At 40.5% G+C, this 21,297-nt stretch overlaps 1 protein-coding gene across 7 annotated transcripts in view; it reads right to left on the reverse strand.

The window, feature by feature from the left end:
- The window catches only part of ARID1B (AT-rich interaction domain 1B), a 1,953,609-nt gene that overhangs the window by 48,660 nt on the left and 1,883,652 nt on the right, over positions 1-21,297 (reverse strand). For all 7 annotated transcript variants that reach the window (XM_044063533.1, XM_044063501.1, XM_044063506.1 and 4 more), the window contains 4 exons: positions 18,588-18,726; positions 12,841-13,013; positions 10,093-10,243; positions 1,619-1,735 (listed from right to left, as the gene is read on the reverse strand). In XM_044063533.1, the coding sequence (XP_043919468.1) occupies positions 1,619-1,735; positions 10,093-10,243; positions 12,841-13,013; positions 18,588-18,726 (580 nt within the window). The remainder of the gene's footprint in view (positions 1-1,618; positions 1,736-10,092; positions 10,244-12,840; positions 13,014-18,587; positions 18,727-21,297) is intronic.

Below are 21,297 nucleotides of genomic sequence, written 5' to 3' on the forward strand. Positions count from 1 at the left end.
AGATAGACAGAATCTGATGAGATATAAGGATAGGACTTCTCCCCAGGACTCGCATATCAGATTTATTATTACTTATGGGCGCAAGACACAACCTTTTACAAGTGATTCAAAGTAATTGGAACATCTTGATGGGAGATGCCAGGCTTACCCACATGTCACCGGAGAGATGCCCTTTTGGTTATAGGAGAGGCAGAACATTGGGTTTTTTTTTTTACTCATTATAAAACTGGGTTCTTGGGTGCTCAGTCACAATGCCAAACAACATTTACGGGGGATCCCCTGGTTGGGCGTTTCCCATGTGGGCACTGCACTCACTGCATCCAGATGGATAAGACCAAAGAATTCACTAGCAGGAATACTGGCCAGGTCTATGATATCAAGTTTTTTGCAAATTGCTCTAGTGAATGGTTGGTCTACCTGGCTACCTGCTCATGTTCTGCATTTTATGTAGGACAGACTTTGAGACCTGTGAAACTCCGTATTAGTAAACAAATTAGTGAGATTAAAAACAAAAAAGCAAGTAGTGCTCGGTATAAGCATGTTTTAAATCATCCTACAGCCAATTTCAGATTTACTATTATAGATCGTCACTGGTAAGAAAGGGGACAAAGTTGGTTGGCACAATATATTAAACTTGAAAGAAAATGGATTATTAAATTGGGGGGGGGGGGTATTCACCCCTGGGTTAAATTTGCAATTGTGACCAATCATGTTCTCCTACCAATTAACTGTTGTATATATATTATGTGGCTATTTGTGGAAGTTTTGTTACACTGAGGAAGGCTATGTGAATTTGTGCCAAAACCCTTCTGTACGTCATATTACAATATACTTTTTACACACCACTTAGAGCTGGCATGACATTTTTTGAACCTTGATATTCCTTTTGGTGCAGTGCACCTGCCGTACCTGCTGAGGTTGGTTGCTGTGGATGTGAAAATGTAGACAAATCAAAGTAGATTAAAGTACAGTTGTGCTAATGAAGCATCAAGAAAGCCAACGTACATGGTTACAAAGTTACTGTAACTGTATATGTTTGAGTATGTTCATCACTGCAGTAGTGGTAACACTTTGGGAATTCTGGCCCAGCTTCCAGAGCTTTTCAACCTTCTTCCAGACAGTGCGTTAAACTCACCGGTACAAATCTTTTCTTTATCATCAATAGTGCAGCTAATCTTACATGGCTATTTACCAAAACAGTACTTAAATTAATTCTTAACTCCAGTGTTAGTCACACTCAGTTATAAAAATGAACTGAATGAAATACAGGATACAATAATTAGCTATGAATTAAGAGCAGCCCGAAACACAAACTACTGATGTCATGTTTATCCCATTCTCTTACAGTTAAGCACATTTTATTTAAAAAAAAAGTCGTAATAATACAACATGAGGCACATTATTCTTCACCTCAGAACATGATGTATATCTTTTGTTGTAAGGGAGGTGACAAAAGCCAAAAATCCGCTAAGATGAATTGCTACTCAAATTTTGTTACATAGATGGGAAACGTAAGCAAATAACTGTCATTGTAACTTCCTGATAAGGCAGAGAGAAAGCTAAGTGGTCTCAAATACATTACAGCAATAAGAACTACCAAAACCAGTCACCTACTCACCTTTGCTGGACTGGATAACGGGTTGGAGAGTAAACGCTTGGGTCATTATTTGAAGGCACCATATTATTTTGGCCACTAGGTCCCACACTGCCTTCATGGCCCATTCCATGTTCTGACCTGCAATCCAGAATTAAAAGCTGTGGTGAGTCTTTTGCTACATCATGTTTTTGCCTGTCTAACTCTGACATCAATACCTTACCTGCTAAATACAAAAAAAAAGGTTAGACATAATGTTAGCTATGTGCATTTTCTCCGTAATTAGTGACTATATTTATCACAGCTATCAAAGACAGACTTCTGCTGTTTAACTATTTGTCTATCCTTCACACCCTTGTATCTGACAGACCAGATCTCTTTGTCCATTAATTCATACATTAAAGAACTTTGGTTGCATTGCCTTTAAGAACAAAGTGCACTCAATTAGTGTGCCTGTACTACAGCACATCTCACTATTATATTAACAGCAAATCTGTAAGACTTCCACGATAGCTGCACATTGAGTAACAGCTTAACTCTAGCTCTCCCAGTATGAAAATAGAAACTCAACAGAGGCCAGTAGACATTTATGTTTATCGGTAAATTTCAGTAACTGGCTAGTAAGTGTACTGCCTAGACAGCAAGAAAAAAAAAGGAAATACAGAGCACCTGGAAAAAAATCAGCTACAAAAGGTGAGGAAGAAACACTGTCTAGGGAAAGTTCTGCAGCTGTTAAGCAAAAAGCAATGCAACTTCTAGACATGACTTCCAGTAACCTACGGGAAGACAAGACAACTGCACAAAGACCTGGTTAAAATAAACAAAACAATGATGGCGTACATCAACAAACAAAAGGATGAAAAAAATGGCAGAAGCTCTAAACAGATATTCAGATGAGGTGGTAAAGCTGCAAAACTCTGAGGGTGAAATGAAGAAAAGGCTGGCTGAATATGAAACTGCTCAGGAAGAGATGTTTAAAAAAATAACACTTACAGGACAAAGTACATAGGGAAAAACTGAGACTTTCAGCTATTCCATTTGAGCTGGAAAGAACAGACTGCATTCATTTTAAGAACGCACAAAAATAAGCAAATGGACTGGTGTTCCACAGCAGTTGTTGTTGGTTGAAGGCACACCGTGTGTATGCTCCAAACCTGGCTATGAGAAAGCAACCAAGACCTTTAATAGTAGGGATGCAATCCCACTAGAAGAGGGAGTTGATTCTGACAAAACTGTGGTAGGAGGACAAAAAACTAAAAGTGTGAGACAGCAAAATGTTTGTGAAGAATGATTATTCATTGTGCACCAGGCAGAAGAGGAGTAGATTCATTACACCTGCCTGGGGGGCCCAGAAGGGAAAGTATAACAAAGGAGAGTAGATTTACTTGAAGACATTTATGAAAATATTTGGCATGGAAGATATGAACTCAGTAATAAGAGTTTGGAGTGAATTTACATATTTCCCAAAATATAAGAACGGGGCTAGGCGAGACAGAATTGACACTTCACAGGAACATGTGCATTTAATTGAAGGTCTTGATATGCACTATTTTCAGATGACACTCCAACTAAAATAAAAACACAGGATAATGAAATAAAAATGAGAAACTGGTGCTTTCCCACCCATCTGTTGAAAAGAGAGGAATTTAAGGAATGGGTAGTAGAGATTATTCAGGAAGTAATCCAGAGGACAGAAATTACTTCTGAAAATAAAGGTGGGTAAGTTGTATAAAATTAAGGTGGAGTTTAAAAATAGGGTGGAAATAAAAGAAAGGGAGATTTGGTTAAGAAGTAGGACTAACAAATGTTAAAGTACTGCAGAATAGGGGGAATCTCACAGAACAAGAGGAGGTCACCTGCAGAATGCTAAGCATAAAATAAGCGATTACTTCGATAATAGACACGTTTAGAAAGATTGCTGTTAAGCAACTGTTTTTTTTGCTAACACTAGAGCACAAAAACTTTTAGCACAATGATTTCGGCAACAGAAAATAGAAAGGGCTGTTGCTAAGCTCAGGGAACCTATAACAAAGACAGGTAAACAAGAGATCCTGTAGAGGTATTAGAAACATTTCAGAAATTCTATCAATGTCTGTATAAAGGAGAGAAATACAAAAATTAAGAAAAGATACAAATGGAAATGTTTATGGAAGATTTAAATATGCTAAGGTTAGAGGTAGATGAGGCTCAAGTACTAATGACTGGGATAGGAGGAGATGAGATGATGAGATAAAAATTGTATTGTATAATCAATCTACAGGAAAGGCCCCAGGAATAGATGGCATTCCTGTGGAAATTTGGAAGCTAGGAGGAAAATAACTGATAAAGATCTGGAAGATTTTGTTTAAAACAGTACTTTAAGAGAAGTACCAACATCCTGGAAGAAAGCAGTAATATATCTGTAATACATAGAGGGTAAAGATTCATCAGATCCAGCTTCATAAAGGCTCATTTCAATACTAAACCATGATTATAAAGTGTTCATGTCTATAACGGCTAAAAGAATGGCAAAAGTAATGCCAAAAGGAGTGGCTTTGTGGAAGGGAGGCAAACATTTGACAACATTAACAGTGCATTGATGATTCACAGGGAAGCAGAATGTAAGAAAATACTAGTGTAGGTGGTGGTTCTTTATGCAGAGAAAGCATTTGACAGAGTAAGCTGAGGACTTTATGAGCAAGGCAATCGAAGCATTTGCAATTCCAGAAAAAATAAGGTTGATTAGGAGGACATATGAGGCTTCGGAGGTGAAAATTAAAGTGAGTGGGGTCCTCTCTGATAACTTCTGCTTGAGCAGAGGCATCAGGCAGGGATGTCCTTTCTCCCCCTCTGTTATTTGCATTATATTTAGAATCACTGGCAAATAAAATAAAGGACTCAAATTGAAGGTATAACTGGCATGGCAGTCAAGAAAAGCTGGCTGTATTTGCAGACAATATAATTTTATACCTGACAAAACCAGAGATACATCACAGTGCTGTGGAACATTCTGAGACGGTTTCAAATCTTCTCGGGATAACAAAAATTAATGAAGCTAAAACAAAGGCAATAGTGGTAAATTATGTAACCACATATGAATTGGTTCAGCAATATCCATTTTTATGGGGACATGACAAAGTGAAGTACTTAGGAGTATGGATCAAAAAATGATTCTGGTGTGGCAGCTAAAGATATGTGAGAAAAAGACTAAAAAGATAATACAAAAACTGAAAATGGAAGCTTTGTTATTTGGATACGAATACTAAGATACAAGCAGTTAAAATATTTTTTGTCCCATTAGTCTTACAGGTCAGGCATATTTTTATCAACCAGTGGAGAAGTTGTGGAGAGCAATTAATAAAGAGATGAAGGACTATCTGGGAGGGGAAGATGACAAGAGTCAAATGGGATAAACTGATTCTTCCAGTAGAACAGGGCGGATTGGGATTACTCGATTTGAAGGAGTATTTCTGAGCTACACAGTTAAGGCACCTAATACACAGCACAAGCAGAAAACTAATTCAAAGTGGAAAGGGATGACTATGATGAAACAGGGGGGAAAGCTCAAGAAATAAGGAGAGACTGGGATTTTGGATGCAGGCCTTTAAGGAGAATAACAATCATACAGAACATTATATCTATAAAGTAGCAATGTGTGTCCTGAGAACTAAGCCAACACGAGAAAGGAGATTCTGTCAACAGGGTGACTGCAATTAGGGATATAGACAATAGGCAAGATGGGGCTGGAATCTATTGAACAAAACTGGCAAATGAACCAATGTATTGGGAGCAAATAACTAGAGGGAAAGATGACAGAATGGGAAGATGCCAAGAACGTATTCGGACTGCAGGTTAGAGTTTGCCTTCCCTATCAAGGACCAATATCAGAGCATAGGCAGAACAGAAAGAAACAGGGGGGTTCCTAACCAAAAGACCAACACTGGCACAGTTTTTAGTAGAATCTGGAACAGAAGCTGCCATTAAAAAGGGAACAATTAGTACAGCATACAAAATATTGCATGAAAACTATATGAATCAATCAGAGGAGGTTAGAAAGGATTGGGAAGAGAGACTAGATAAGCAATTCACAAAGAAACAATGGGAGGATATATATGTATGTCTCCCAAATATGCAACAAAATCTAGAAGATTTAGGAATTTGCTTGGAAGTGTTTACATAGATATTTGTATACCCTAAGTAGATGCCAGTTAATTTTTCCACAGGTAAACAGCAAATGTTGTAGGTGTGACAGGGAAGAAAGAGGTAATTGGGAACATATTTTCTGGGAGTCCGATGAGTTGGCAGACTTTAAAGATTACCTGCGGAATGCACTGTCTGATATGCTGGGTTGGCAAACTGGTGTGACAATGGAGATGATTCTTCTGAGCTATGATACAGAATCGGAACTGCCTAGACATGTTAAGGTCTTGCCGTTTCCAATTATGGTGGCTGCCAAAAAAGCAATTACTAGAAAATGGAAATCAAAATTTTAGCCAACTATACTAGAAGAAGTGAATACAGTAAGAGAGATAAAACAACTGGAATTATTGTGTTTAGAAAAGGGTAGGAGCAAACTACATAGGAAAAAATGAGAATTGTGAAAACAATACATACAGGGGAGGAATGAGGTTTAAAAGAAGGCAGGACTTAATGAGTTATGTAATGTGCGACAAAGCGATTGGGTAGATTATAAATGATGTTTAATGTTTGCAATTGGGAGTGTGTCAGTAGGGTTTGTGATTTAAAATGCTTGCAACTAGGATATTGTTGTAGTTTCATTTATATAAATGTAGGACTGCCCATCTCGTAACTGATGGTTTAATACAGATGTTACCGGTTTAAAAAAAAAAGGCAGGAGTTGAATAATTTATGTAATGTTGATTAGGTTAAATGATATATAGCAATGTGTGTGAAGTACAACATTTGTAAACGTGAATTTCTTAATACAGTTTGATGACTTTTACAGAAATATAAATTTGCCTATGGCACAAGTGATAATTCAATAAAGGTGTTTAACAAAAATAAATCTGTAAAACAGTATCATACAGAATGTCAAACTTTATACCCAAAAATAACATTTGAAAAAAGGAAAAAAAAATGCTTAAATAAATTAGAATTGCATTATGAGATGTTCAAACTCTGGCTCTATATGGTAGATGCAAGGAGCTTGGACTAAAACCTAGATGGCCTGGGTTTGATCAGTGGTTCAGGCACTGGGGGTGGGGTAGCTTATGTCAGCTTGTCCATCCTGAACAGTAGGTGGTAGTACAGTCTGCTGTGATGCCGGATCCTGCAGAAGAGTACAGGAAAATGAGCAGCACGTACACCAGGATGGGAACTTGTATTCTGCCAAGCTGAGTAAAGCAATCCAGAGTGGAAATGCAGCCACCTGGGGACAGCATGTTTAGAAACTATAGGTTTTGCTGGGAAAAAAATGCACAATACAGGGCCCTTTCTTCAGTAGGCATGCGTGCCAGGAGCAGGAGTTACGGCATCACCAAAAAAAACCCTCATGGCCATCAGGATGACATTTCCTCATGACTGGCTCTTTACCCTAAGGAAAATGGGGTGAATGGATCATTCAACCGTGGCAGGGCTGCCAGCTGCCAGAAAGTGCAGCATAAAGAAAATGATGTTCAAGTGCAGGGAAACTATGCTAATTCATCATTGATGAAAATTAGCCACATGCAGATTGTCCACTTATTTAACAAGACATCCAGACCTTCAGATATCCAACAGTACATTGAACTCTTCCAAAACAAAGTACATCAAGCAGGTGCCAGGCAGGAAAAGGAAAACCCAGCCTATGCTATCTAATTTTGCCTCTCTCTCACTGTGAAAAAGACATGTAAAAGTTTCCAGCAATGAGTGTGCCTGAGGGTCTTGGTTCTATTGGGTATGGCGAGATGCATGCATTTGTGTACGTGTTTGTACTGTGCATTCGTGTTGATTCAGCAGTCATGCAACTACTCTCCATTTGCATGGGTGCCGTGAAGTTAGCCACCTCTGTTTTTAGGAGCCCAAAGTTAGCTTTGGAGAAGTTTATCATGGTGGTTACCTTTGGGGTGGGGGGGTGGGAGGGATGTGGACTTCCAAGGTGATTAGTTTGTGATCGGATCTAACCAAGGTGGAGTTGACTACTGGTGTAGAGCAACAGTCACCCATGTTAGTAATGACCAGGTCAAGGATGTTTACCGCTAGTGGGGCTAAGAATGAGCTGGCCAAGGGCATTGGAATTAATGAATTCCAGGATACATTGAGGAAATGCATTGGTACATGAGTAGTTTTCCCAGTTAATGGTGGGATAGTTGAAGTCACCCAGTAGGAGTGTGTTAGGTTGGACCCTAACATTGTCCAGGGTGCTTAGGAACGTGGAGTGAGTCTTGGGACATGGTTGGGGATCTATAGCAGGTGACGACCTGGATCTCTGTCTTACCCAATGTTAGCTGCACCTGCAGTATCTCTGATACATTATGTTGGACTACCAGTCTGGAGGTAGTGCACATCCTTTATGTACATGGAAACATCACCGCCTTTGGAGTTTCGGTCCAAGTACTGGAGCTGAAAGGTGTGGAATGAATTATAGCCTGGTAGTGCAGGGGTGTTTTCTGCTGCCTTGAACCAGGTCTCTTTTACAGCATAACTGTCAATGTTCTCTATTTAAAGGAGTGCTTCAAGCAAGTGCATTTTGAGATTTAGACTTCTAGCATTGAGCAGCATGACCCTCAGACTGCACTTGTTTGTAGCTGTTGCGGTGGTAATTTGGTCTTTGGAACACTGCCTAAAAAAGGCACTAAAGGGGTGGCAAGAGCCTTGGCCAGTATCCGGAAGCCCAGTGGTGACAGATACAGGCCATCTCTGGCAAAGCATCGAGGTCTGTCTACTGCACTAGAAGAGACATGGGAAAAGCAGAAAGACTGAGGACTACAGGGCTCTTGCAGGACAAAAGAAATGAAGATGACATGAGCTGTTCTGTCCTTTAACAGTGACCATCACACTGATGTCCTCAATACAGAGGGATTAGATGCCTCTGTGGACATGTCCAGAAGAATGGGAAAATCTATCTGGGGTAGCTGTCCACCTTCAGCTCCTGTGTAGAAGAAATTCCACTGCAACAGTGATCCTTATGATAAATACTAACTTGTTTAATAATTTACAGCTATCCTAAAAATATAAACCAGGCGAAAAACACAATGTCCCAGTATACTGTTGTTGTTTGTCTTTCGGCTTTTTCTGGGTAAGGGGTCGCCACAGCCGAACTCCGGTCTGCTAATGATTGGCAGTAGATTTTTTTACGAAACGCCAATGTGCCAGCTCGATGCCCAACCTTCAACAAAGGCATGCCCATTTACACACGCATGTTTTTTGAATGCTACCCAACAGCGGGGAGGATATGCAGACTCCACACAGAAGGCACTCCCAAGCCAAGCTGAGAATCGAATGGGAGAACCTCTTGCTGTGAGGTAACAACGCTACCGCTGTACCACCATGGCTATACAATGTCCCAGTATATTATGCTTAACAATTAAGCACTTTAAAAGCATTTCCTGCTATCAAACAAAAAGTAGCATTTCAGGAAGGCAGTACAGATGGCTTTATAGCTGGATGACAGTTGAGCAGCTTGGTGACACTATAATGCTAGCCACACATTGAATGATACACACTTTATAAACAAAGACAGTCACCATCTCAAATACAGCTGATTATTGTTCACAAAAGGGAAAAGGAAACATAATAAGATATCTTACTTAATTGCACAAATCTGCCAGCGTGCATATATGGATTCACTTTATATCCTCGAAATACTGAAATATTGAAATTCAGTATTTCGAGGCTATAAAGTCGAAACCTTAAAACAACGAAAACTCAGAAGCGTGAAATTCAAAATCTCGCACACCAGTGATTTTGAATTAGCGCTTCTACTTCTCACACACACACCTTCCTCCCCACACTCAAACACAAGTTCTCTACTACATAAAAGCAGTGGGGCAAGCCCCCCCCACTTAAATATTCTAACTCCGAGGTCGCACTACACACACAAAACACCACCACACAAGCTACATTCTCCTCGTACACACACATCACAGCAACAAAACACACCAACACACACCACAGCCCCTACCCAAAACCCTTAACAAATAAACACTTACCTGAATCCACAACCACAATGAAACACCAGAAGTGCCAATTCAAAATCTCCGGTGTTCCTAGGTTTTGAATTTCACGCTTCTGAGGTTTCGCTGTTTTCAGGATTCCACTTTATGGTCTTGAAATACTGAATTTCGATATTTCAGTATTTCGAGCTTCTAAAGTGAATCTATATATATATATATATATATATATATATATATATATATATATATATACATATACATATATACACACACACACACACACACACACACACGTTCTACACACAAGCACTATGTACACACTAAAACTTGACAAATTATTTTAAAGCCACCTGATACTTTGAAGATGAAAAAAATGACCAAAAATACGGTCTAGAATTGACCCACCTTCTGTCGTATCCACTCCCATAAGGAAAGGGTTGCCGTTGAGACATGCCCATACCAGGCATTCCTCCTGAAGGGGTCCTGCTGTACATGTCCTGCATTCCACTGTTGGGCATTTGACCAGGGGGCATGTAGGGCTCACTACCTGCAGACACTGAAAAGTAAACAAGCATCGTAGTTACACTAAAATAATAAAACACACTTCATGACACCTTCATGGAGTAGTTAATGCAAACCAAAATGTGAGGGATGTTCCTGCAAATTTATGACTACTTTGAATATGTTACTAATGGTTAACTGGCTACTCTAAACTGTCCACTTACACTTCATTTGCTCTGGCTTGGATGGTGTTTGAAAAAAAAGTCTGAGAATGACCAGTTCACTCACCTTAACAAATAAGATTAAGAACAGAAACTCAAATGTAACTGGTATCAAAGCAGCCACTGGAAAGATTATCCCTTCAAACATTTCTTATGCATAATACACATATAGAAGGCAATACTACATACTCTGTGCAAACAAAGGAAATTACAACACTGTGACAGAATACATTAACACGGTCGAGGGATCGGTAAACCTAGAATAAAGTATTCTTCTTACACTTTCTGATCCGGCTCAATCACCAAGAGTTTTATCTGCACACCTATTTTGTATTTTCATCACTCGTGTTCACATATTACTTATTTTTCCATGCTAGAGCAACATGACTATGTTCTAGCTTTGGGGCTGCTGCAAATGAAGCATTACACATTCTGCTGTACCAGTTTATAACTACAATGTTGCTTAAGCCCTCAACCTGCACTGCACAAACCTAACTACTGCAGCTTTACAGAGTAAGACAGAGCCATTTGTGAGTGCTACTGTAATAGAGGATCAAGTATGCATTGACTAAATACCCTATTCCTCATATCTGTGAGATGAAGTGCAGGGTGGATTATGCTGTCCATAATGCTAACCATAAAATGTGAAAAAATTCACTTGAATATTGAACTTCCTGATAAAGGGGTATGCACTGCGACATCCATGTTCACCCTTACTGATAATTAGAGAGGAGCCATGTAGTAAATGCATTTACTAGCTACTTCTACAAAAAATGTACTCAGAACAGTATGACTCTTGAAAGTGGAGAAAAGGTCTAGTTTGAAAGGCCAGAGGGCTGCCTTCTGATTGAGTTATGGCTGTATCTGTGTCCTGGGTTTGATGATGCACTCAAGTCGCATTATACAGCAGACTGGGGAGGAAAAAACTACACATCTGACAACTTACTCTCCTTCCCGTGACAAAGGAAGAAATCTTAGGATGGATATCAGACTGCCACGTGAAAAAAAGAAGGAGCCTGACATGAATATTTGTGGATACAAAGGCAGACATCCTGTGCTTCATTTGACAACTTATGCAAAGCTTACTGTCATCAAACCACTTAGAATTGTCTGTTTAAAAAAAAAAGTTAAATTACTGGACAATTAATGCAAATGTAACAGCAAACTTATTGCAAGACACTGTAGCCCCAAGCTAATTTGCCATGAATAAGGAATTGCTTCCAGACAGGAAGGCTATCCACTGGTGACTATGTAAGTGGGCTGATGGCAAGGGGGTAATGGTAACTGGAAATAACCACTAAGTGAGGTACAAACACTGAGCAGGGCAGTGAAAATAAAAGGGAACATTATTCATATGCAAAGTATGATCCTAATGGTTATAGTGCTGCTTTGAAACAAATAACCTGAAGCTGCAGAGGCACTGAGAACCTTAAGGCACATCATTTAAGGTCTTGATATCACAGTTAAACTGACAAAATAGAAACTGGAAAAAAACTCTCTGCAAACAAGGGGGTTACTTTAATAAGTAGGAATGAAGAATCAGACAAAACTAGTCTTATAGCCATGAAAACAGCGGTCACTCAACCAGATTCTGAAATTAATCTGAAGTGATGAATGGCTTAACCAGGATCAGATGGCAACTGTCCCATAGTCATTTACTTGCAATGAACGGGAAAGATGATGGATGTAACTACAACAAATAGCTTTGGAATGCTACTTCTATTCTCTCTCTTGAACTGAAGTGATACTTTTTTCAAAGCCCATTCAGTTGTGTCCAGACAACTGAATGGGCTTCTGATGAAAGACCCTACTGCCCTTACCTCTATTTCTGGTGGCAAGCCTCCTACAATGGTGTGTACTGTACTCATCCCCCCCCCCCCCATAAATTCCTTTAATCTTAAGCCCATTTTGTCCAATGGTCATAAATGAACAACTTTCCACAAAACAATCCTCAACCAGACATACTACAGCTGACCAAATGCCAAATACTCCCAAATGATGCACATAAAAATATACATGATATCACTGCTCAGCCACCCAGAGATTTAACATGCAAAGTGGACAATGAGTATATCTCAGTGCAGTGGGGCAAATACCACACAACGAAACCTGAAGGTCAACATGAGTCTAGCCTGGAAATTTCACAAATACAAAATAAATTTAGTAACAATTTCTTTCTACATGATCCCTTATACTCTTCCCATCACCGAGTAACACTGAATTAAGTGCTGTTAGTGTTTTAATAGGTAAATTGTACCAGTTTGCTGGTATAACGTACCCCAAGCTAATGACCCATCATAAGTAAGACATTACGTAAAAAAATACAAACACTTTCGGTACAAAGGAACTTTTCTGAAGTGCATTTGTGTGTGCCCGCGCCAACAGGTATATCAGGTGTTAGGATGCAAGCTGAAATGGAGAGAATCTCCACCTTTTCGCATTCCGCTGAAAGGATCCTTGTTTGGTTCATATGGCATGCGCCCCATCATGTCAGACATGTTCATTCCTTGTTGGTATGGTGCATTTGACGTCATGGCATTTCGTTTCTGGAATGTTGAATCACTCACATCCGAAAATGGATCCTGTACGCTTATTGTGTTGCTTCTAAAAGTTATTCAAAAGAAAAAATTACTTTAGCAATTAGCACTGGAACAGATGCAAAAATTAAAGACAAACAGTTCTACTGAAAAATAAATGAATACAATCAATTTTCAATATGCAAATATCACCTTTTGACAATATATAAAAAGTGCATATGCAAAGAACAGTGCCACTGCTCACAGAACATGCAAGTGTACTACAAGTCTAAATCCAAGCGCAATTTGCATTTCATCCCATAAGCCTAAGTGTGTTCGAACCACCATGTAATTCAGATGAAAGCAGCTGAAGTGTACAGTGGCCACAGGGCTTTATAGCGGAAACTTTAGCTAATTAACTGCAATGAAAGTAAATAAACAAAACTAAACATGACCTGATAAACGGTTTCAAGTTCATTAAAAGTGGCTTGCTGTTCTGTATCTGCTTTACAATAACAGAATCTGAAGATTTTTATTACATTCTTTACCTCAGTGACTACCAGAGCCTCAGAAAACAAATCCACTACTCTGTTGACGGTTATCAGTTTCAGATCTAGTTCTTCCCGCCTACGAAGCAGTCTTTAGCCTTACAAACCTTTTCCCAGTGAATGGATGGTTTCTGCTTGACATCTTCACAGGTGTCTGCCTGATTTACCCTACAAAGATGAAAGCATCCCCATCTTCTATCTTCTTCCTCTCCTAAGAGTAGACAGCAAGATTCTCCACCCTTTTTACAGTGTTCACCAGTCTTTCCATATAATTTGTAATATTTGCTGATCCTGTCCCTGAAGGCTCCTCATCTTCTAATTCATCCCTCTGATGCTGAGCTCAGACTGCTTAACTAAAAAGCCACCTTAATAATTGATAGAAATGGATAGTCATCACATCAGCTGACCTTCAGAGAGACACACTGCTGCAAGTGTGATACCTGGATATCTTCTCATGTGCTCCATCATATGGCATTTCTTAAAATCCTTGAATCAGTCTCAGATACTCAACAATTCTTCTAGTCCAAGTGTAGTATTCCTGCATTAGGACAAATGGTTGCAAATGTTCCAAAGCCATTCATCTCTGCAAAGAGTGACTGAGAATGCAGCAACAGCTCTACAACACAAATCAGTCTTATTAGAAGGTGAGGCAGAGGGAAGGCTTAAGCAACTTTCAAAGTAGTCTCCTTTCTATAAAGTCCAAAATTTAAATAATTTAAGCAGTAAATCTCCAGGCCCTGGTAAACCCAGCAAACTGCCTTCCTACCGCTGCACTCACACAGACTGTCAAAAAGACTATGGCGGTAGCTTATTAAGAAGACCACCACCTCTTGAGGGACTTGGTGGGAGGACCAATGGTATGTGTTCAGGATGGCTTGTAGCACTGCATGTTCCTTTTAGCACAAGGCTGTAAACGTTGTTAAATGAGAAATGTATGCAGAAGGGGTGTTATATACATTTTCAAAGTGAAAAAATGTCTTTTCTTTTTGCCGGTGGTCTTCAGATCTTCTGAGACTACTCAAGAAAAAGGACCTCTCCCCTAAAGGGGATATCCGTACTAAAGCATCAAAGACATACTGGGCCCCTACATAAATAACCACAATGAATGCAATGTTATGGACTTTCTCAACACCATCTTCTGGTCAGGAAGCCTGAGCAGCATCTCAATGGCAAGCTTCACCTAATATCATCAACAACAAGCCACATGGGATAAGCAGGCAAATGTCTACAGACCCAAAGTAGTAAAAGGAGAGATTATTTTGCTGTTCACAGTCTAACTTCTGGAACAACTGTGACCAAACAAGAGAGTTTCGGCCAGGTCCATGGAAGGGATAAGGTGTAGACTATAACCGAGAGGAATGCTCTGTGCACTGCAGAAGCCTGAATGGGAAATGAGTACAAGTCATGCTACTGGAGACAAACGTGGGTTACATGTGGTGCAGGGACAAAAACCTCCAGCTGCACTGCACCTAACCCACAGGTGCAACGCAGGGGTGAAAACCAACAGGTATATCAGGTGTGAGGATGCTTGCATCCACAAAGTAGCAAAGTTTAATGGTGAACTTGACAGCCAACAAAAAGGAGGAATTAGGGACAGAAAACAAGTCTCCCAATTCCATGTAGGAACATGGCCCATAATCTCAGATTCTAACCCCCCACGCAATATCCTTGGAACCTGGGAAGTCAACACAGGGATAACGGCTCAAAGGTTTTGGAGAAATCAGTGGCCAAAAAGTAATACTAGAGCTTCTGTCAAGACCTATGGTTAAACTAAACGATATAGAAATCTGCACCTGGTGAGAAGGTGACTAGGGCTTATGCCATCACCTGTACCCTTCTCATGTAGGATTTGAATGTTCAAGATACTAAACACAAAAGAAGCACAGCACATGCTGAGGTTGTGCTCATCAGAAGTGAGCTAAGTAGCAAGTGCATCTGGATGGCACTGCAGATTGACTGTGTTCCCCTGAACTTGCAGAGCCATTTTTCACCATGTGCTAAATAAGATGTCTTAATCCAGTGCAGGGACAGGGAAGAAACAGAGAACAAAGAAAGGCACAGGAACACCTACAGGAGCAATACTAACCCTCAGTGCCAAGCGGCAAAAATCGCAGAGATGGAAGGTACATCCTCTGAAGCCTGTGTTCAAATACAAACATGTTGCAAAGACCTGAAAAACAGTTCGCTGTATGGTTCCAGGGTGTATGGTTGCCTTACTGAGTAAACGCAGAAGGCTACAACTAGATTTTGTTCCCAACAGCAGATGCTGGTGGGGTGGCTACATGCTACACCTTGCACCATCCACAGACAAGAAATGGCACAATACCCTTTTGCTGGAGTACAACAATACCACTACCAAAGGTGTGAGGGGCCACTGTGGTCACAACAAACATTTAAGAAAAGCCAAGAATGGATTCAGGTTGCAGCACTTTCATAATCCTATTTGGGATCACTGGCTGAAGCCTTCAAATAACCTCTGTATCCTATAAGCATTGGGCACTGCTGAAGGCCTTAAGTTTCTACTGTTATCACAATGGTGAGCTGATAACAGTTACACTGTGATCAGGTTTGAGCAGGAAAAAAGCAGCACTTGTGGTAGGCCTAACTATGGCTCTGATGACCACAGGTACACTTCGAAGATCTACTCTTTATAGGCACTGCAAGTTAGAACTTTCCAGTGATGAATGCTCGAAAGGTACTAGTTTGGCACTGTGATGCAGAGGGATGGAGCTCTGTCTGTGACCCAACTGACCGGGTTTGACCAACATCCCTAACACAGGAGAAGCCAGAAAGGGACAGGAGCAGTTAAGCATGGCATGTCCTCCTTGCCTGGGTAGGAGGGGTTTGCATGCCCTCAGAGGACTGGAGAGACTACCATTCATGGTGTGTGTGTGTGTGTGTGTGTTTCTGGGAAGAGGGCTGCTGTAAGGTTACTCCCCCATGCATTAGTGAGGGGGAGCCCTTCATGGACAGTCCACTGTACCTTCCTCACAGGTGCCATGCCAGGTTGCAGGTGTGTTAGGGACAGAAAAAAGGGTTACAGACAGTCTCGTGGCCTGCAGGCATCATGGAAAGAAAGTAGGGGGAAAGTCAATGATGCCCATCTTTCTGGGATTACTTCCAGACTTCTCAAATGCTCTCGAGTGAGGGTGGCCACTCCACCCTCCAACATCAAACCAATGCATGGCTTAAAAGTAGTCATCATTTGCTGAACAGTGTCTGGCAGCCTGTCTGTAAAGGGCATCAGGTTGACAGATCCATGCAGCTGGTCTTGACGTCTGTACGAGTCTAAAGTTCTTCTGGCCTGTGTCAAAAGCATGCAGTATCCCTTCTCAGCCACTCTAGCAGAAAACAGGAAAACAACTGTCGGTGTTAGAGTAAGAATATCAGCAGGGTCATGACCCTGTTCAAACTGATGATCTGTTGCATTTCAGATAATAGCAGTGAAGGTAGAAATGCATTAGTGGCTTCTATGATGGTGATGCTGACTGCATCTACTGCCGCGGCTTTATGTTTGGGAATATGAGAAAGTCTACACAGCTCATAATTTTTCGCCTGTTGTTAAAAGGCCTACCTGTGGGCAGGCCTCATCTCTCTCTCTGCACAAGTGACCTAGGTCCAGTTTCTTTGCTCATAACTGGTGATGCTGCACCTGTCTACTTTGCTGGCCTTCACATTCTGGCCGGTTAGCTACTTGAAAATGCAGATCCAAATGCACTGACAGTTCCTACATCAAGACTATCCTGCAGAACTGGTAAGAGTGGGTGTCCTACCGTTTTGTTTATATATGACATAACTGTGGTATTGTTTAAAAAGATTCTTAGGGTCCCTAGCATCGGTTCCAATCTGATGGCTTTTAAAACAAAAGAGTGACCATTTCTTTTTCATTTACGGGCTTGCTTTTGATCTGTTCACGGTTCTCCCTTTGCTGTATTTGGTTACATACATTTGGAAGTTAATTGTGCTGAACAGTAATATGGCAAAGGCAAAAACTTGTTTTACATAAATGGTCTGGGATCCTGTTTTCCCTGTCATGAAGGAGCATATTAAGACTTGGAGCCAGCTTTAGTCCACCAGGGTGGCCTCCAGACCCACTACCACACTGGGTTAGCTGTAAGGTTCCCACATAGGTACTTGAATTCTTTTTTTGCACTCTAGAGCAACTGTCTGGTTTCTTAAGATCAGATGGCTGGGAGTCTACGTTCAGAGATACAGATCAAAGATTTCTTGAATGCCAGAATCATGAGGGTATCACAGATTGGGCTCCTTCACAGCCCATGAGACAAAGTACCTTGTCTTGACTTCTGAAACACCTTTGGAGCCACACTACAACTGCTCCAACATCAGGTTTAAAGAATCACCAAATAAATCTTCAGCAGGGTAGCCTGACAACCCTGTCTCCTTATAAGTGATGTACTCCATAGCGGCACCAAGTTGTGATGAGTAGGCTACATCCTGCCCCTTACTAGGACCAACATCTTTATTTTATTCTGAATTTATTAACCAGGTTATAACACTGATCCCACTGCACCTTTGTCAAAGTTAGCATAACAGCAGACACCTGGGCCTCATGCGCAGTGCCTGTCCTACCCCTATCAGTGACAGCCAACGTCTCAGTTGTGTGACAGTAGAGTAAAATAACACCATCTTGACTATCTATCAAAACTGTCAGGATATGACATGAAGTAAGCAGATATGGTTGAGTAAATTAAATCCTATAGAGACCGATGCTATTACCACAAGAGGAAAAACGACTTTTGAGTTTAGCTCTTCAACCTAAAATAATCTGTATGCTTATTTTTGTTTTCTGTGTGTGACACTGTACAATTTCTAACACCAAATTTCAGTTTCCACACGCGTTAACTGTCTGATGCCAAATTTCAGTTTTCAAATATGAAAACACTTTTGCACTTTTCTATGTTCTTATTCACGCATGTAGCTCCTTCTTCAATATGTTCTACAAATACATGCCACAAGAAAGAAAACTACATTAGGAACCTCCCAATCTGTGACACATGATTAAACAAAGCAAGCGTTTTGCACAACCAGAACTACTTTCTGAGCACTGCTCTTCAACCTGACTGAATATTAAAGGAATGCATAGTTGTCCATACCTGCTTCCCTGCATTGCTGGCATCTGACCATGTGATGGTGGCACTGGAGTTGGAGGCTTCATGTCTATAGGGGCTTCGATTAGGGAGTTACTACTACTTGACTGTGGTGTTTGTGGACCTTGCAAGGAACCAGAATTTGCTAAAAACAAGAAAGAGAATCAAAACGGTCCAAGTCAAAGCTTGTAATACAATGTCAAGAGTGATCCACAGTCACACTGATCAGCAAAAGTAACACTGCAATCACAAGATCTCATGGCGCTGAAATCAAATAACAGCCATTATACCACAAATTCTACCACGACATGAAATGAAAGCTCATCAAAACAGCATCTCCTATCCCTGAAAGGCATTATTCAACTTGTATACAAAAGAATTTTCTTTCAGACATCCACCGTCCCAAGTAGTTTCAGAAATGCTCAGACTCTGTGCAGAAATGCGAGTAGTATATACACTTTCAGAAAGCACTTACACGTTTTATCACATGCAGATTTGTACAACTTGATTTTTCTTTTTCTTCATTATTGTCCTTCCTATCACATTTCAGAGTGCCAAGACAATGACAACTTTCTAATTTACTTCTAAACATTGAATGAGAAAGGTACACAATTCTATGTCCAGCTGCAAGCAAAAATACAGACTAGAAGTAAAAAGAGGCATAGACTTTAGTCATGTAATGACTGAAGGCTTGGGCTGATGTCACAGAGTAACTAGAGGCATGGGCTGATGACCAAAGATCAGTGTGAAACAGCAGCCAAACAAGCTTTACAAAATATATACCTAATTTATGAGTAGCTTGTCAAAAACAAATATAACCTTCTAGCACAATCACAAATCAGTTTTTAAAATGCCTGTAACACACTTACTGCCAATTTATTCCAGAACAGACACCATCAACTTAAACATGGAGAAAGGGTGGCACACTGTTGACCTATTCACTGACAGTTGAGACCACTGATCACACCATATTACTCTAAAGCTGCAGAATTCAGGTTTAATCAAGTTTTTTTTTTTTAAATGGTACAAAGCTACACTTCATGGACAACCTTTGGCATTTACACAATCAAGATATTATCTAAGACATGTGTACCACAAGGGTCACTCATCTGTCCAGAACTGTACCCCTGTTTTATAAGCAACCTTGTAACCCACCTACCTCCATATTACCTTTGGCAATGACAGCCCACCCCTAGTGAAAGAAGGTAGATCAAATACAACTATTTAAATTAGTTTACAGAGAGACTTTTCTGAAGTGTGGAATGGGTCCAAATTAACAGCAGCAATTTACACTGACAAATCAGGCAAGCTTGCACTTGGGATCTTCCCAGTGGCAAAAAAGCTTTGTGACCTCTCCAACTCAGCAATAAATAAAAAGTACAGTTTTGTACCTACCATAAATGTAGATGTTCGAGGATCCACATTGCTGCAGTCCTAACCATTGGGTAGTCCGCTGTCCAGTCGGCCCGAATACCAGAGTATATGGCTGACGTCGGTCAGGGCGCATTAGACTGACGTCAGTACGTCAGGGTACTAATGCGCATGACCGACGTCATATCCTCAGTCTTTTCTTGCCCCAGATGTCAGAAGACCCTAAAAAGACAAGGCCCAAACCAAAACACCAAAAAGCCCTGCACCAAACTTATATCCAATATATATATATATATATATATATATATATATACACATGTACAATAATATATAGCAACTTACACCACCACCCCTAAACACAGAGGGGAAGGCGGGAGGGTAAATTGGACTGCAGCAATGTGGATCCTCGAACATCTACATTTATGGTAGGTACAAAACTGTACTATGTTCTTCATTCCACATTGCTGCAGTCCTAACCATTGGGTAGAATCCCAAAGCAGAGGTAAGGGAGGCTGGCAAATCATAAGGAAGCAGGAGCTGTTAACATGCCTTGCAAAATAGCTGTGGCAAACCCAGCCCTAGATTTAGAGTAAAGAGGAAGGTGGTAATGCTTAGAGAAAGTATGCACTGAACTCCAAGTAGCTGCCTCCAAAATATCCTTAGTTGCCACCCCCCTTAGAAATGCTGTTGAAGTGGCAGTAGCCCTAGTGGAATGAGGCCTAATCCCAGCTGGAATCTCCTTGCCATGATGGGAATAACAAAATGAAATGCAAAACCCAATCCACTTAGAAATAGTTTGCTTAGACACAGGCTTGCCCTGAGAACTCAAAGCAAAAGAAACAAACAACTGCTGAGACTGCCTGAAATCCTTAGTCCTGCTTAAATAATAACGCAACTGCCTATGTACATCTAAAGTGTGCAAAATCTTTTCCCTTTATTTTGGGGATCTGCATAGAAAGTAGGCAAATGAATAGTTTGGTTTAAAGCCACACTAGAAACCACCTTAGGCATAAAGGAAGGATTAGTACGTAATGATACCCTATCCTTATGGAAAATCAGAAAGGGCTCTACTGCCATAAGGGCCTGCAACTCAGAAACCCTTCTTGCAGAAGTAATAGCCAACAAAAAAGCAGTCTTCCATGACAAATATTTCAAATCAGCAGTACCCGCAGGCTCAAAAGGTTGTAGAGTAAGTTTTTCCAACACAAAATTGAGATCCCAAGCAGGAGTAGGAGCTCTACGTGGGGGTCTTATATTCTTTGCCCCTCTGAGAAACTGCTTGAACAAAGGATGCGAAAACAATGGTGGGTCACAATCATAGTGAGCTGAAATTGCTGCAGCATGA

This window comes from Protopterus annectens, chromosome 1.part0, assembly GCF_019279795.1.
Source record: "Protopterus annectens isolate FY-2018-M chromosome 1.part0, PAN1.0, whole genome shotgun sequence".
In the NCBI taxonomy this organism is placed as follows: Eukaryota; Metazoa; Chordata; order Ceratodontiformes; family Protopteridae; genus Protopterus; species Protopterus annectens.